At 61.5% G+C, this 15,974-nt stretch overlaps 1 protein-coding gene across 1 annotated transcript; it reads right to left on the bottom strand.

Moving 5' to 3' along the window:
• Nucleotides 1-1,299: 1,299 nt before the first annotated feature.
• On the bottom strand, nt 1,300-14,227 carry GRK1 (G protein-coupled receptor kinase 1). The gene is made up of 7 exons (XM_070799958.1): nt 13,538-14,227; nt 9,553-9,680; nt 8,103-8,260; nt 7,370-7,453; nt 4,864-4,988; nt 3,221-3,422; nt 1,300-2,085 (listed from the first exon to the last, which is right to left on the bottom strand). The coding sequence occupies exons 1-7, from the start codon at nt 14,225-14,227 to the stop codon at nt 1,787-1,789; spliced, it is 1,686 nt and encodes a 561-aa protein (XP_070656059.1). The 3' UTR covers nt 1,300-1,786.
• Nucleotides 14,228-15,974: the final 1,747 nt, after the last annotated feature.

The raw sequence follows: 15,974 nt of genomic DNA, 5'->3' as shown, positions 1-15,974 counted from the left end.
GGGGCGGGGCCGGGGGCCGGTGGGCGGCTCCTTGCCCCTGCAGGGAAGCCTGCATCAGTGTGGGCCTTGGTGATTGATTTTTTTCTATGTGACAGTTTAAGTTTTAAAGTTTTTTAAAATAAAAGTGGGGTGACTAGAGGACTTTTGCTGCCTGTGCCTACATGCGGCTGGCTGTCACTTTATCAGGGTGGGGGTCCCCGAGCAGACCGTGAGAGAGACAGCTGAGGTCCCGTGTGAGGCTTCTGTGACTGTGTCCACACAGACCCACTAGTTCCTGGAATAACTGCTGACCCACAGGTCCAGTGTATCCTCTGCCACAGCTGGGCCAAAAGTATTGAATAGTTTTAGGGTACGTCCCACGCAATTTTTGGGACACACATAAAACAGTTGTTTGCTGTTTATGTGAAGTTCAGCTGCACCCCAGTTATCTGGCCGTCTAAGCGCGAGAGGAAGGCAGGGGGGGCCGCAGTGGGGGTGCTGACTCCCCGTCAGGCCGCTCCCGGCCCCTGAGGGTTAAACCACTCTGTTCAGGCCACGGGGGCCTGGAGCAGATGAAATGGTTGAGAAAGGCCAGAAGTGGCGTTTCCTGCCCCTGCTGTAGGCTACTGAGGTCTGCAGCCACCCGATGACCATGTCCTGTCCTAGGACACACAGCGGCGTCAGTGTATGGGTGCAGTTCCAGGTCACAGACCAGGAGTGCTGGATGGCTCTGCCGGGTTCTTCCAGGACGTTCTGTGACCAGCGCACAGGAGAGAGACCCATCCTGCAGGTTTATTCATCACGAAAGGGCTTTAATGTCCTTGGTGCACGAGGGGCCAAAGACACACTTGAAACATCCCCACCAGCAGGCTGCTCTCTCGCGTTGATGGACAGCCATCTGCCCACACCCGCTGGGGAAGCGGCTCCAGATTGGCAGGGCCGACGGTTCCCAGTGGCCGAGCCGCGGCCTCCAAGGTCCGACTTCTCAGGATCACGCTGTCCTGAGGCCGCGGGGCCGCAGGTGGCGGGTGCGCTAACTGCACTGACGTGGTCTGAGGGAGGGGTGCTCAAGATGGGGAGGGGCCTGCCCTGGCCATCAGGCAGCCAACCCCACAGAGCTAGACCAGCCCTGCGCTGGCCAGGCTCTGCAGGCCCAGAGGCAGTGAGGGGCAGGAGCAGGCCTGCAGGGAGACAGCTCTGCCCCCAGCTGCCCGGCCGCGCGGGTCCACACGCACGTGTCGTCGGCTGGAGACGGTCTCAGGAGGAAGGGAAGCCGGAGGGTGGCCGGCAGCCATCTCGCCCTGGGGCCCTATGCCCTTCCCTGCTCTTGGACGCCTGGGACTCAGCACCCCTGATGTGTAGGGGGGGACCAGCCCAGCCCCACCATGACTGGCGGCTGTAGCAGGTCCAGCAGCTGGGCACTGAGGGAGACGGGCTAGGTCACCAGTCCGGCCTCTCCAGGGGGGCCCACAAGCCCTGAGGCCAGGGTTTGCCAACCTCTGCACCAGCCCTGAGAAGCCAGGGCCTGGCCAGCTGCCGTGAAGGTGTCAGGAACCCCAGCCCAGCCCCTCTCCTGGGGGCCGACAGCTTGCTCATCTGCGCCAGCACCCTGGAGAGCCGTGTGTCAGGGTGGACTCCATTCGAGAAACAGCGCTGGATCCTTTCTGAGCGAAATGGTACCAGAAAGTGGACCATTTCCCACTGGCGCTCCTGACCCGGGGCAGGAGGTCTGGCTGGACCGGCCTCCTCCTCCTGTGCTGAGCAGCTGGTGGGAGGGTTCACTGACCCACCGGGCACCGTGGCCGGCCTAGGAAAGCACACACATGCCCGACTTGGATGAGGGGGCTGCCTCCTGCCCAGAGACGCCCTTCATGTCATCCGGCATCTGCCCGTCGGGCCGCCACACGTTCAAGTCCCCAAAGACGCCCGTCTCGATCATCTCCTCCTGCCAGGGGATGGGGCAGGTGCCCGAGGCGAACTCCTGGAAGAATTCCGTGTCCGCTTTTTCAAAGGCCACGCCCTTGACCGTGGAGAAGGCACCCACATCCTGGATATTCTTTGCATAGACGGTCCTGGAGTCTGGGACGAAGGGTGGGGTCAGCATCCCTGCAGGGGGACAGGAGACCCCGAGCCTGAGCCGACAGCCGGGGCCAGGGGGCCGCTTGCTGAAAGCCCCGTGTGTCTGCCCCCCCAACGCTGCCCTGGCAGAGACGAGCCATGAGACCCCCCCCAGGGTGCCGAGAAAGGCTGGACACTCAGTCCAATTTGGACTCCTGTCATCAGAACCCAGCCCACACCTGCCACCCTCTCCGCCCTCCCAGGAAGCCCATCACAAAGGTGGGCACTGTGCCAGCCTCACCACCCTCACCCCGCCGTGCCTCTGGCCCCGCACTGGGCTCCGGCCTGCAGGTGGACCCAGACGCTCAGGATAAACGCCTGCCCTCTCACCCCACCTTCATCCGCCTGCCCTCTCGCCCCACCTTCATCCGCGTGGACCCCGGATGGAGTCAGCCCAGCTGGGTGTGGCCTCGGGACAAAAGTCCAGCTCCAGCTTCCTGGGTGCTGACCGCTCAGGCTGCCGGGCCCCCTGCACACTACCAACTCCACCCAGGGCTGGTCTGGGTGGCTCCCTGGGCGCCGGCACCTTCAGCTCAGCCAGGGCTGCCTCCACCCAACCCTTTCCTCAAAGGTGACTCCTACGAGAGCATCGGGCCGTGAGGTCTCAGGCTTGAGCTCCTGGGATGTGGCTCGGGGGGTGTGGTGGGTCCCACATGTCTCCCCCTGATACACACATGCACACACTCACATGTGCACACACTCGTAAAGTGCACACACTCGCACACGCCCATGCTCACTTACACCTGCTCACCAAAGACCCGGCAGCAAACTCGGGTTGGATGACGACTGGAGAAACCCTGCTTGACTTGGCTCGCGGGTTCCTTAAAGGAAGCGCCCAGCCACAGGTTCGGGTACTTAGCACAAAGGCGGGTCAGGGTGCCTTTAACAAGACCCGTTCAACCCTTGCCACCTCCGAGGGTGCCCGAGAGGTCCGACCCGAGAAGGTCCGGTCCAGGGCTTGTTGTGACGAGCGGGAATGGGGCCCATGGCACCGTCGGGCAAAGGATGCTGCAGGGGTTTTGCCAAGGCCGCCCGCCCTGCCAGCTTCAAACTGAGCTTCCAGATGCCCACGGGACAGAGTGGTCGTGGGTTTCACCCAGCCCCAGCCCCCCATGGGCAGTACCAGCCTCCAGCTGCCGCCAGCTGATGTCTCTGAAGAGGGGGTGCGTGCGGAGCCCATCACAGGAGCCGTCCCGGAACCCCAGGCGCTTCTCAGGGTCCTTCTGCAGCAGTGCCTCGCAGAAGTCTTTGCTGGCCGGGCTGAACTTGTCGGGGTAGGTGACCGCCTGCTCCAGGACCCTCTGCTTCAGTTCCTTGTTCTCTACCTGCATGGCGGGTGCAGCACCGTCTGCCCAGTCACTCCACGGGGCCCGTCCCGCCGCCCGGCACCCCCCGCAGCTGCAGACACAGTTGTACCGTGGCCCAGGCGGCCCAGCCTCAGGAGGGGTGCACACCACCCTCCCAGGGACAGGCTCAGCCTCGCTGTCAGGGCACAAAACCCTGAAGGCGGAGACTTGCACCCCTACAACCTTCCCCTCTAGCTTCTAAGGGGCAGGCGTCCACAGGGTCCATGAGGCCACAGTTCAAGCCAGCTCCCCAGAGCATAGGGGCCACTTCCAGTGACTCCATCAGCAGGGAGCTCCCTGACAGTCGCTCTGGAATTCTCTACCCCACCTCAGCCAAACGCTGACCAGGCCTCTCCCTGTCGGTCAGATTTGCCCTTCCTGAAACTCCTAAACCTTCCCGGGGGTGGAGTCTTCTAGAGTCACTCTTCGGGGCCCACATTCTTGCATCCATCGTGACCTGTCCATGTCGTGGGTGTATCCAGGGCCCCTCACCACTGAACAGAGCAAGGATGGACCACAGAACATTTGGAGGGACCACGATGGACCAGAGAGTGGACAGACCGGGATAGTTCACTTTCTCATAAAAGCTCCTTATGTTGGTTTTCACCAGGACACAGGGACCCTGGCAGGGCTGTGGGGTCAGCACAGGCCCTGAGGGGGCTTTGGTCCCGAGGCCAGCGTGGATCCCATCCTGCTGCTCTTCTGAGCCGCGGTCGGGGAGACTCGCTGGTTCAAGGCAGAGGTGCAGACACAGAACAGCCCTACATGTTTGTCGAGGGGAGGTCCTCACTCTTGGGGGACCCGGTCTATTCTCCCAACTGTCTTGGGAGAGGCGCAGGGACTGGATAGGGGTGCCCCGGGGTGGTCTAGCAGAAGAGGCGGACAGCTGAGACCTCCAGGCAGGCCGAGGGGCCGCGGGCACAGCAGATGAGCCTCGTCTGAAGTGCCGTCCACACCGAGCCCCCTCACCCCAGCTCCGAGCTGGGTGGCGTGGAGCCCACGGGACAGTCTGCTTTGGTCTTCTTGTTCTGAACACAGACGGAGCCTCCGGAAGGCCTCTGCTCACGGCCCTGCTGAGCAGGGCAGAGCGCCCCAGGGAGGCAACGGGCCGCCCCCAGGCAGGAGTGGGCCTCCGCGGCCCAGAGCCCCTCAGTGCCTACTGCCCCAGGATACCCAGGGACGCTGCTGTGCCTGGAGCAGGACCTGCAGTCAGCACGAGGGAGGAGAGCCCCCAGGCCGAGCTGCTCCTGGGGCAGGGCTGGCATCTGGAGACCAGGGATGACGTCACCATGTCCCCCTCCTGCCCAGGGCAGACGTGCCCCAAGAACCCAGTGCTTCCCCACGGAGGGCCACAGGCAGGTCAGCGGGGGACGCTGCCCCTGTGACCCACACACACACACAGGACCACCGGCACTCCTACCTTCTCTCCACGGGCTCGAAAGGGCCCTCTGGCCGCGATCATCTCGTACAGCGTGACACCCAGCGCGAAGTAATCTACGGAAAAGTCGTACTCCTCCCCCAGCAGGAGCTCAGGGGCCATGAACCCTGGGCAAGAAGAGCGGGACTCAGCAGCCAGCAAGAGGAGCAGACACCCCGTCTCCCTGGAGCCAGCAGGGTCCTTGTACCATGACCCATGGGGCAGACCCCCGCCCCTGGGAGGTGCCCCCTGTCCTGAGTGTCCCCAGGCACAGCCGCTCCCAGGGGAGACCCTCCCACCCAGGGTGGATCGTGCCCCACTTTGGTGCCCACGGCAGGTGGATTGGGCGTCTGAGGCTCACAAGGGGTCCGCGGGTTCGCGGGGCTGTGGTCAGAGGCAGGCGCTCAGTTGCCACCCAAAAGGGCACAATAGGAGCAGCCGGAGGCCCAGTGTCCAAAGAGCAGACTGGACGCTGGTGGCCTGTGCGCTCCACCTCTGGGGAGCTGGGACCCACCAGCTGAAGGGGACACCCTGGAGCCCGCCCCAAGCTCCAGGCCTGCAGGCCCAGTGCGGAGGCCAGCCTGGCACGTGGGGAGGTAGACAGGCAGCATCTGGGGCCCGTGGGGCACTCCTGGGGCAGAGGGGTGCTCGGGAAGTCGGGGGCTTCTGTGCTTGGATGACTGGATGTCCCCCCAAACCAAAGCTGAACGTGTGTCTGTTTCCAGCCTCTCTGAGCCCTGCAGGGTCTGCCCGTGTTTGTGGCCAGTTCCCAAGGGGGATGTGACCACAGGACATTCTCCCAGGGGCTGCAGGTCAAGTTCAGAAGAATCACTGGCCCCGAACGCAGCCTCCCATCAGGGAATGACACTGCCGTCCAGGTGCCCCAGACTCAAGAAAGACACGTTCACCAACCACCGTTCTCCATGGAAACGTCCAGGAGGAGGCCCCGGAGACGCAGCGTCCCGGCGGCAGACAGCCCGCTGGCCCCTGCCCTCCGCGCCGCGCGGTCTTCAGTGGCGACGGTGAAAGTCGCCGCGTGAAAGAAGGATCAGTGGGGGGCGAGGAGTGAACCGGGAGGGTGTCAGCTCCTCGGGGGGAACCTCCCGTCTCCTCCCCACTGCTCGGCCATGCAAGTCCCCGCTTGGGTGGACTGCGGCTGACCCGGGCTGGAGGAAGCGGGGCCGGGGAAGAAGGTACAGCAGGCTCCGTGAGGCCTCACTGGACACCCCTGACCCCAAGCCCCGCGGGGCTGCTCGCGGCCACACCCGGCGCCTGACCTCAAAGGCCCGGCTCAGCGCAGCCCGCGGACGGAGCGCCAGCCGGGCGAGGCCTGGCGCCCCCTGGCGGCCAGCAGGGCTCCCTGCAGGCGGGGCGGGCCACACTGGCGGTCCGGCGGCGAGGCCTGGCGCCCCCTGGCGGCCAGCAGGACCCCCTGCAAGCGGGGCGGGCCACACCTGCGGTCCAGCGGCCTGTGTCCTGGCCCCTGGGAGGAGCCCCTGTGGCGTTCTCCTAAGGACGCGGTTCCCGGGAAGAGGCGAGAGGCATCTGCCTCACACGCTCACGCCCAGGGAGGAACCTCAGAGATCTGGCCCAAGGTCCGGAATATTCAAGACAGAACCTTTACCTAAATAAAGCCCTAGGTGAGAAAGACCTACCGTGGGGACAGACAGCCCCCAAAGGAGCTGAGAGCACAGGATAGGACAGAACGTAACCCAGAGGCCCCAGCCCCGGGCCCCTCTTTCTTCCCAGAGCTGAGCAAACGGGAGGAGCAGAGCTGCCGAGAAAGCCTGCAGAAATCCAGGGCCGTCGGGAGCACGGAGGGCGCGGCAGTCTGCGTGTGAGTCTCGGTGCCCGGCGGCCCCCAGGGGCCTCAGTGGTGAGACCCCTACCCCGTCCCCCGCTGTGAAGCCTCTGTTCCCACCCGCCAGGGGTGAGAGGGGATGGGGGCAGGACCCCACAGGCATGCTCGCGTGAACACACACACACGCTCTGGACAAGGGCAGCCCCCACTGCACAGCCTCCCCGTGGCCGTGTGGGGTGGGGAGGGGTGGGCCGGGGGCCCCCCGAGGCCATCTCCCCGTCTGCCCCCCGGGATGCCCACAGCTGAGCCCCTGCCCGGCCCCCGCCCCGTGCCCCCTCCCTCTGCCCCTCTGCCTTCAGCACGGACCCCAGGCTCTGTCCACGGCGGCGCTGGGGAGCTTCCATCCCCAAGGGTGGGTGCAGGTGCCGCTTCCGCACAGCTGTGCAGGCCCCCGGCTGTATCCCTGCCTACTCTGCGGATGAGGGAGCAGTTTTCCGACACCCCAGCGTTCACCATACCCCCTACCCCAGGCCACGGGACCCCAGGATGTGGGACCCCAGGACGGGCCATGCCCCTTGCCCCCTCTACAGATGGCAGAGCAGTTTCCCGCCACCCCAGTATTCACCATGCCCCCTACCCCAGGCCACGGGACCTCAGGACAGGCCCTGCCCCCGCCCCAGAGAGGCTGCGCCCCCAGAGAGCCTTCACCTGGGGTCCCCGCATAGCCCTTGGTCTTGGTCTGCCCTGCCTTCAGCTCCACGGCCAGCCCAAGGTCGGAAATGCGGACGTTGCCTGGAGAACAAACACAGCTCAGGTCACCTACAGCCCCACAAACAGAGGCCCTGGTCTTCCTGGAGCTGCGGGAGCCCTGGCCAGCTTCTGCACACACACACACGCACACCAGGCACACGCACAAGCATGGCACACACAGGAGACCCCACTCCTCGCTGTGGGCAGATGGGGGTGTCCAGCAGCACCTGCAGCTGGAGTCCAGGTCACCGGCCCCCAGCCAGCCTCTTCCGCGAGCTCTGCAGCCTCGGCCTATGGGGACGTCAGGTGTCCAACCAGCCTCTGATGGGGAGGGGGCCCTAAAGTCACTTACAGGAGGCCTCGGCCTCTGGAGTCGCTTTCTTATAAGAAGCCCGGTTTGACTCCTCACAGAGGCAGCAAGGAAAGTGATGAGTGGGGACTTGGCTGTAGCCCTAACTGTTTACTCACAGCTCCACACACTCCCGACGCCTGGACCAACTCCCTGCAGCCCTGGGTGCCCAGGCACGCTCCGGATTTCCCTTGGGGATAATCACTGACCGAACAATAAACAGGCGTCAGCTGGTCTTTGTGCCGTGGAAGTATAACCAGCACCTATCACAGCTGGTCCCTCCCCTAATGATGGCCTGTCAGGCTGGAGAGGGGAGGCAGGAGGGCAGGGAGCCCGCCGCACCATCGTCGTCCAGCAGCACGTTCTCGGGCTTGAGGTCTCGGTAGATGATGTTCCGCTGGTGCAGGTGCTCCAGGCCGCTGACGATCTGGGCCGTGTAGAAGATGGCACGAGGCTCCTGGAAGCCGGGGTTGTCCTCGTCCACGTTGTAGATGTGGTACCTGGGGGCGGAGCGCGTGGAGCCCGTGCATCTCTGGCACAACCACAAGCCACGGGCCCACAGTTCTGACGGGAAGTAAAACCTTGGGGAAACGGCGAGGGCTGAGGCCGCCCGGCCTGAGGAGCCCGCGGCAGAGCCGGGACCCCGGCCCTGGTGTCCTCGTCCTCCTCCTCCCTCTCCAGAGCCAGTACCAGCAGGAGCAGGCGGTTCTCCCAGCCACACCCCCGCCCCCCGGCCCTGGCCCACAGGGCTGGGAAACGGGCCCCAAAGCCACCAGCAGAGGAGCCAGGCAAAGGGAGGTGCAGGCAGGCCGTGAGCAGCCCGAGGCCCGCTCGACGCGAGCGGCTGACCCAGAGCCTCGCTCCAGCGTGGGTTGCGGCCTGGTATGATGGAGTATGGTGCAGAATAACATAACCCAGTATAAGAGCACCACGCTGAGCAGTGCAGCGTGGTGCAGCAGAGGCTGCGACAGGGCAGGGTGGCACGGGCAGCCGCACCCAGCGCGGCTCGGTGCAGTGTACAGGCCGACACAGTACCCGGCGCAGCGCAGGGCCGTGCACACAGGACATCACACCGCCTCCCCAGCACCCTGCAGGGCGTGGTGGGCGTGGAGGCACGCGGAGCGTCAAGGTCGGTCTCTTGTTGTTTGCACACTCCAGACCCTTGGCTCCTCCTCCATGAACACGCATAGGCAACTCAGCCAGAGCCTCAGCCCCTCACCTGGAAGGGCGGCCAACAACTCACCCAGCCGAGTTTCAGTGCAGGAGCGCCCGGACGGGGGCCGGGGCCCGGCAACGGCCCTGCACGCTCGGGAGGGACGTGTGAGTCCCTAAGTGTCTGAGGCCCTATCTGACTCTCCGTGGCAGCCACGGAGCACCGGTGTTTATCCTTATCCCCGTCGCACAGACCAGCGCTGGCCAAGCATGGCCGAGCTGCCCAGCTGACCGGCGGGTCCTTTCCCTCGTGAGAGCCCAGGGTCAGGCCCTTGGGTCCCCCGCAAATCCAGACCCTCTGGTCCTCCCCACGGGCTGACGGCCAAGCTGCAGTTCCAACATCCTCACGCCTTGCTTCCAGCTCTGTCATTGACCCCGGGGCCCCCACATCTCACTGAGACCACGGACGCCTCAAGGACCAGCAAATGGAAGACAGAGAAGAAGGCTCGATAAGGACAGGATTTCTCCTCCTCGCCACTCACTCTCAGCACGTGGGAAGCAGCCCCTCTGGCCCCAGAGACCCTGCACAGTCAGCCAAGCCCTTCCAGCCCTGCTCCCACGAGGCTGAGAGGAGCCTTACCGAATGTCACCTCCGTTCATGATGGTCATCACTAGGCAGAGGTCCGTCTTGGTCTCGAAGGCGTAGGCCAGAGACACAATGAACCTGCTGTGCACTTTGGCGAGGATCTTCTTCTCCACCATCGCGCCCTGCAGAGCAGGCCCAGGTTCAGGCAGGAGAGAAAGGCCGCCCCAACAGCCAAGCACCACCAACCGGAAAATGTCCCAATAAAACACAGAGCTGCAGATATATTTTTTCAGTTCAGTTCAGTCGCTCAGTCATGTCCGACTCTTTGCAACCCAATGAATCACAGCACGCCAGGCCTCCCTGTCCATCACCATCTCCCAGAGTTCACTCAAACTCATGTCCATCGAGTCAGTGATGCCATCCAGCCATCTCATCCTCTGTCGTCCCCTTCTCCTCCTGCCCCCAATCTCTCCCAGCATCAGAGTCTTTTCCAATGAGTCAACTCTTCGCATGAGGTGGCCAAAGTATTGGACTTTCAGCTTTAGCCTCAGTCCTTCCAATGAACACCCAGGACTGATCTCCTTTAGAATGGACTGGTTGGATCTCCTTGAAGTCCAAGCAATTCTCAAGAGTCTTCTCCAACACCACAGTTCAAAAGCATCAATTCTTCGGCGCTCAGCCGTCTTCACAGTCCAACTCTCACATCCATACATGACCACTGGAAAAACCATAGCCTTGACTAGATGAACCTTTGTTGGCAAAGTAACGTCTCTGCTTTTGAATATGCTGTCTAAGTTGGTCATAACTTTCCTTCCAAGGAGTAAGCGTCTTTTAATTTCATGGCTGCAGTCACCATCTGCAGTGATTTTGGAGCCCAAAAAAATGAAGTCTGACACTGTTTCCACTGTTTCTCCATCTATTTCCCATGAAGTGTTGGGACCGGATGCCATGATCTTCGTTTTCTGAATGTTGAGCTTTAAGCCAACTTTTTGACTCTCCTCTTTCACTTGCATCAAGAGGCTCTTTAGTTCCTCTTCACTTTCTGCCATAAGGGTGGTGTCATCTGCATATCTGAGGTTATTGATATTTCTCCCGGCAGTCTTGATTCCAGCTTGTGCTTCTCCCAGCCCAGCGTTTCTCATGATGTACTCTGCATAGAAGTTAAATAAGTAGGGTGACAATATACAGCCTTGACGTACTCCTTTACCTATTTGGTTGTTCCATGTCCAGTTCTAACTGTTGCTTCCTGACCTGCATATAGGTTTCTCAAGAGGCAGGTCAGGTGGTCTGGTATTCCCATCTCTTTCCGAATTTTCCACAGTTTATTGTGATCCACACAGTCAGAGGCTTTGGCATAGTCAATAAAGCAGAAATAGATGTTTTTCTGGAACTCTCTTGCTTTTTCCATGATCCAGCAGATGTTGGCAATTTGATCTCTAGAGGTTGTAAAAAGCAGAGACATTACTTTGCCAACAAAAGTCCATCTAGTCAAGGCTATGGTTTTTTCAGTGGTCATGTATGGATGTGAGAGTTGGACTGTGAAGAAAGCTGAGCACCAAAGTATTGATGCTTTTGAACTGTGGTGTTGAGAAGACTCTTGAGAGTCCCTTGGACTGCAAGGAGATCCAACCAGTCCATCCTAAAGGAGATCAGTCCCAGGTGTTCATTGGAAGGACTGAGGCTAAAGCTGAAACTCCAATACTTTGGCCACCTGATGCGAAGAGTTGACTCATTGTAAAAGACCCTGATGCTGGGAAAGATTGAAGGCAGGAGCAGAAGGGGACGACAGAGGATGAGATGGTTGGATGGCATCACCAACACAATGGACATGAGTTTGGGTAGACTCAGGGAGTTGGTGATGGACAGGGAGGCCTGGCACGCTGCAGTTCATGGGGTCACAAAGAGTCACACACGATAGCAACTGAACTGAACTGAACAGAGCGACTGGTTCAAAATTGGGAAAGGAGTACCACAAGGCTGTATGTTATCACCATGTTTATGTAAATTATATGCAGAATACATCACGTGAAATGCCAGGCTGGATGAAGCACAAGCTGGAATCAGGATCGCCAGGAGAAATAACAACCTCAGATATGCAGATGATACCACTCTAATGTCGGAAAGTGAAGAGGAACTAAAGAGCCTCTTGAAGGTGAAAGAGACAGTGAAAAAGCTGGCTTAAAACTCAACATTCCAAAAACTATGATCATAGCATCTGGTCTCACCACTTCATGGCAAATAAAAGGAGAAAAAGTAGAAGCAATGGTGGATTTTCTTTTTAGGGGCTCCAAATCACTGCAATGGTGACTGGAGCCATGAAATTAAAGGACACTTGGTCCTTGGAAGAAAAGCTATGACCAACCTACACAGCATATTAAAAAGCAGAGACATCACTTTGCCAACAAAGGTCTGTATAGTCCAAAGCTATGGTTTTTCCAGTGGTCATGTATGGATGTGAGAGTTGGACTGTGAAGAAAGCTGAGCACCAAAGTATTGAGCTTTTGAACTGTGGTGTTGGAGAAGACTCTTGAGAGTCCCTTGGACTGCAAGGAGATCCAACCAGTCAATCCTAAAGGAAACCAGTCCTCAATATTCATTGGAAGGACTGATGCTGAAGCTCCAACACTTTGACCACCTGATGAGAATAACTGACTCACTGGAAAAGACCCTGATGCTGGAAAAGATTGAAAGCAAGAGGAGACAGGGACGACAGAGGATGAGATGGCTGGATGGCATCACCAACTCGATGGATGTGAGTTTGAGCAAGCTCCAGAAGTTGGCGATGGCCAGGGAGGCCTGGCACGCGGCGGTCCATGGGGTCGCAGAGTCGGACACGACCGAGTGACTGAACAGCAGCAGCAGAGCGGCTGTAAGTAACTGAGTGACGTGCCTCACAGGCCCCATCTCGCAGGGACAGGGTGCAGCCTGGGAACCCGTCACGTGCAGGGACTGCAGGGTTCCTGGAGCCTGGAGCAAGCGGGCTCCCACCGCCAGCCTTGCAAACGCCCCTGAGGTCACACGGGTCCCTGGGCACCTGTGAGCACTGGCCTTCCCTCCAGCTGCACCTCTGCAGACCCGCCTGTCCTCCCGTCCAGGCCTCTGGACAGTGGAGATCAGCCAGGCCCACTGGCCAGCACCCTCCCAAGCCACCCCGCACTCCTAGTCACTTTCTATACTCATCTTAAAACCCTATGAAGTCTGTTTAAAGTGCTTCTAAAAGTTGTGCTGGGTAAGGACAAGAGCCCTTCTTGATTTCGGAAGCCCTCTCTCTCCACTGCATGGGAAGATCTTAGGCAGATTTTACTGTAAAAGTTCAGTAAGTTTCCTGAACTCGGGAGAGAAGCAGCTTAGTTCCCTAACGGCTGGGTTAAGATTACAGGTAGATGGCCCCGAGGGTGACCGCTGCCCCAGAGTCCATCGGGCAGAGTGCCATCAGGGGCCTGGGTGGGGTGCTGCGGGGGGGCTGCTGTTGCCCCAGAATGGGAACAACGGCGCTAGACGGACTGCTGCCGGAGACGAGTATCCGAGACACTAAGCCACTTTGATCCCGCCCAAATGGAGCCTGATGCCAGAGGCAGAGCAGGGGAGCCTCTGCCCCCTGTGCACCCCTGCCCCCTCCAGGACCCGGGCAGCGCTGAGCTAGGCGCCCCAGCTTCCCCGCACTGGCCACGGGGACACCCTGGGCAGCCTCCTCACTGTGCAACCAGGGAGTCCCGGGAAGCCAGAGGAAGGGGTCTGGGGAAACCGATCCAGCCTCCTCAGCACTGGCTGCTGCGTCTCGTGGGGGCGCCGACAGACCAAGGAGGACGAGGAAGCTGGCACAGCATCCTTGCCAGCTACACCCAGGCCGCGCTTTGCGGAGGACGGCCACCCGGCCTGGCCCAGAGTAGGCGGCCGGGCCGAGCCGCAGGTCCAGCATGGAGCCTCACCCGCGCCCACGGCCCTGGCCAGGCGCTCGGCCGCTGTGCAGACAGGCGGGTCCGACCAGGGGGCGCAGGGGACCGACCCCCACCCAGGCGCCCCGAGCAGCGCAGCCCACCTGGTACCCCTTCCGCTTCTTCAGCCGCTTCTTGTTCAGCTTCTTGCACGCGTACAGCTTGCCGGTGGCCTTCATCTGGCAGGCGAACACCTCCCCGAAGCCGCCCCGCCCCAGCACCCTGAAGTCTAGGAACCAGTCCTCGCCCATGGGCTGGGCCTCCAGCCACTTCCACTGCAAGAAGCGCAGGAAGTAGAGGCTGTCCAGGAACTCCTGGAAGGGGGCCTGGCCGAGGTGCGCCAGGACGGCCCGCAGCAGGGGCTGGAAGAGCCCGTCCCCCGCCCCCGCGCGGGCCCGTGCCACCGTCTCCGCATCCAGGAAGCTGCAGAAGAGCTGGGCCTGGGGCTCCAGGTACGCGGCCCGGAGGGCCTGGGCCTTCTGCGGCCGGAGGGCATCGTCAGCCGTGTCGTAGTCCTCGATGTCCTTCCAGAGCTGCAGGGCTGGCCCGTGCTGCTCGTGGGTCCGCAGGAACTGCTGGAAGAGCCGCTTGCCAATGGGCTGCTCCAGGCACATGCCCTCGAAGCCCAGGTCCAGGCTCTCCCGGAGCGCCTCGCACTTGGACAGCGGGGGCAGCTTGAGCCTGGCCAGGTACTTCCTGTCCCGAGAGGCCGGGCCGCTGCTCGCATCGAAGCTGCCCCGGGCCGCAATGAAGGCTGAATTGGCCACCACCGTCTCCAGGGACCCGAAATCCATCCCGGCGCCGGGCCTTCTCCACGTCCGGCTCCCGCGTCCCCAGCCGGACTGATCCGCCGCCCTTGGCCTGTGGCCTGTGCCCGCCCTCGGGACGGGAGGCTGGCCGGGCGGTGGGAGCCCCGGGAAGCCCGCTGACGCAGCTTGGGCTAAATCCCGGCCAGAGTGGAGGACGTGCAGGGCAGCGAGCAGGTGCCAGCAAAAGACAATCCCTAAGCTGCTCGCAGGCGGATTAGCCCGGCCGTGCGCCCACTGCTTCCTGCAAGGAAGGACACGTGGGGCCCAGGCCCACCTCACGAGCCCGGAGCCCCTGCCTCATGGGAGCGACCCTGTCCAGCCTGCTGGCCTGAACAGACAGGCCAGACTCTCCTCTGTTTCCTGGTGGGGACACGGGGCCCAGGAGGAAGCTCAGTTCATGCACATGGCTGGTTTTCCTCACCGAGTGCCATTTTCGTCTTTAGAAAAGCGATCAGTGAGAAGACCCGCGAATGATGGTTTAGGAGTACACTTCCCGCATGTCCACAGGCGAGACCCTGGCCAGGGCACTGGTCAGTACGTGAGCCCTGACACGCGTCCCGACCTGACACTGAGAGCAGCGTGTCAGGCTGGTGGCGCCCTCGCCCTGGGGTAACCCTGGCTCTTGCCGAGGAATCAGCTCCCTGTCAGCCCCTGCCCTCACCTGTGTGGCTGGTGGAGCAGGAATGCCAAGAGAAGCACCCAGGTTAAAATGGAAAGGGACGCAGGGCACACCAACTGTGCCTGGGGCTGAGCCCCACAGAGAGGCAGGAGGGAGAAGGAAGAGGCCAGGGGCAGGCCCGGGCTCCCCCAGGGGATACGCCCAGGGCCTACCCGGGGCTCACCCAAGACACACTGTGGGCTCACCCGAGACACACCTGGGACATGCCTAGAACATACCTGAGACATGCCTTGGGCTCACCTGGGGCTCCCCCGGGGCTTGCTCGAGACACGCCCAGGGCTCACCCGAGACACACCTGGGACATGCCTAGAACATACCTGAGACACACCCGGTGTTCACCCAAGACACACCCAGGGCTCACCCAAGGCTCACCTGGGGCTCACCCGAGACACACCAGGGACACACTTGGACACACCTGGGACATGCCTAGAACACACCTGAGACACGCCTGGGACTCACCTGGAGCTCATCTGGGGCTCGCCTGAGACACACCAGGGACACACTTGGACACACCTGGGACATGCCTAGAACACAGCTGAGATACACCCAGGACACATCTGGGGCACACTTACGGGGCACCTGGGGCTCACCTCAGTACAGCCTTGCCGGTCTTGCTCTAGTGGGCAGTAGGTGCTCAATACCTACAGTAAGGGAAAGAATGACGAGGAAGTGATTGGGGTTGGTGACAGTTAAAGAAGGGAGGAGAGAAGGGCCACAGAAATGCAGAACAGCCCAGCCAGAAGAGGCCGGGTGGCCAGCCTCCATGGCGGGAGGGGAGGGCAGGGAAGCTCCGCAGGGGTGGGAGAGACGGCAGACTCTGCAGCAGCTGGGGAGGCAGAAGAGAGGGCACGTCACTGAGAGGGCGGGTTGGCACGTCCAGCGGCACTTCCTAGCAGGTGACCTTGGGCCAGTCGCTGCAACCCCTTCCTGCCTTTTCTTTAGCCTGCCAGGGATCAGATGGGACAGCAGCCCCTGCACAGGCACGGGCTGGAGTCCCTTCCTCAGTGTTCCTGAGTCTGTGTCCTGAGCCAGTGCCTCCCAGTGGCGCCAGGC

This window comes from Bos indicus, chromosome 12 (genome assembly GCF_029378745.1).
Source record: "Bos indicus isolate NIAB-ARS_2022 breed Sahiwal x Tharparkar chromosome 12, NIAB-ARS_B.indTharparkar_mat_pri_1.0, whole genome shotgun sequence".
Taxonomy (NCBI): domain Eukaryota; kingdom Metazoa; phylum Chordata; class Mammalia; order Artiodactyla; family Bovidae; genus Bos; species Bos indicus.
Note: the sequence above shows the minus strand (reverse complement) of the source record. Positions and strands in the feature narration are given on the sequence as shown.

Bases quoted from the DNA above. Each gene is read 5' to 3' on its own strand.
- GRK1 (XM_070799958.1), bottom strand. From the start codon at position 14,227: ATGGATTTCGGGTCCCTGGAGACGGTGGTGGCCAATTCAGCCTTCATT. The intron at 3,423-4,863 runs GTAGGAGTGCCG...CCCGCCATGCAG, and splicing joins TTCGAGCCCGTGGAGAGAAG to GTAGAGAACAAGGAACTGAA. The intron at 2,086-3,220 runs GTACTGCCCATG...GTCCCCCTGCAG, and splicing joins CTGGCGGCAGCTGGAGGCTG to GGATGCTGACCCCACCCTTC.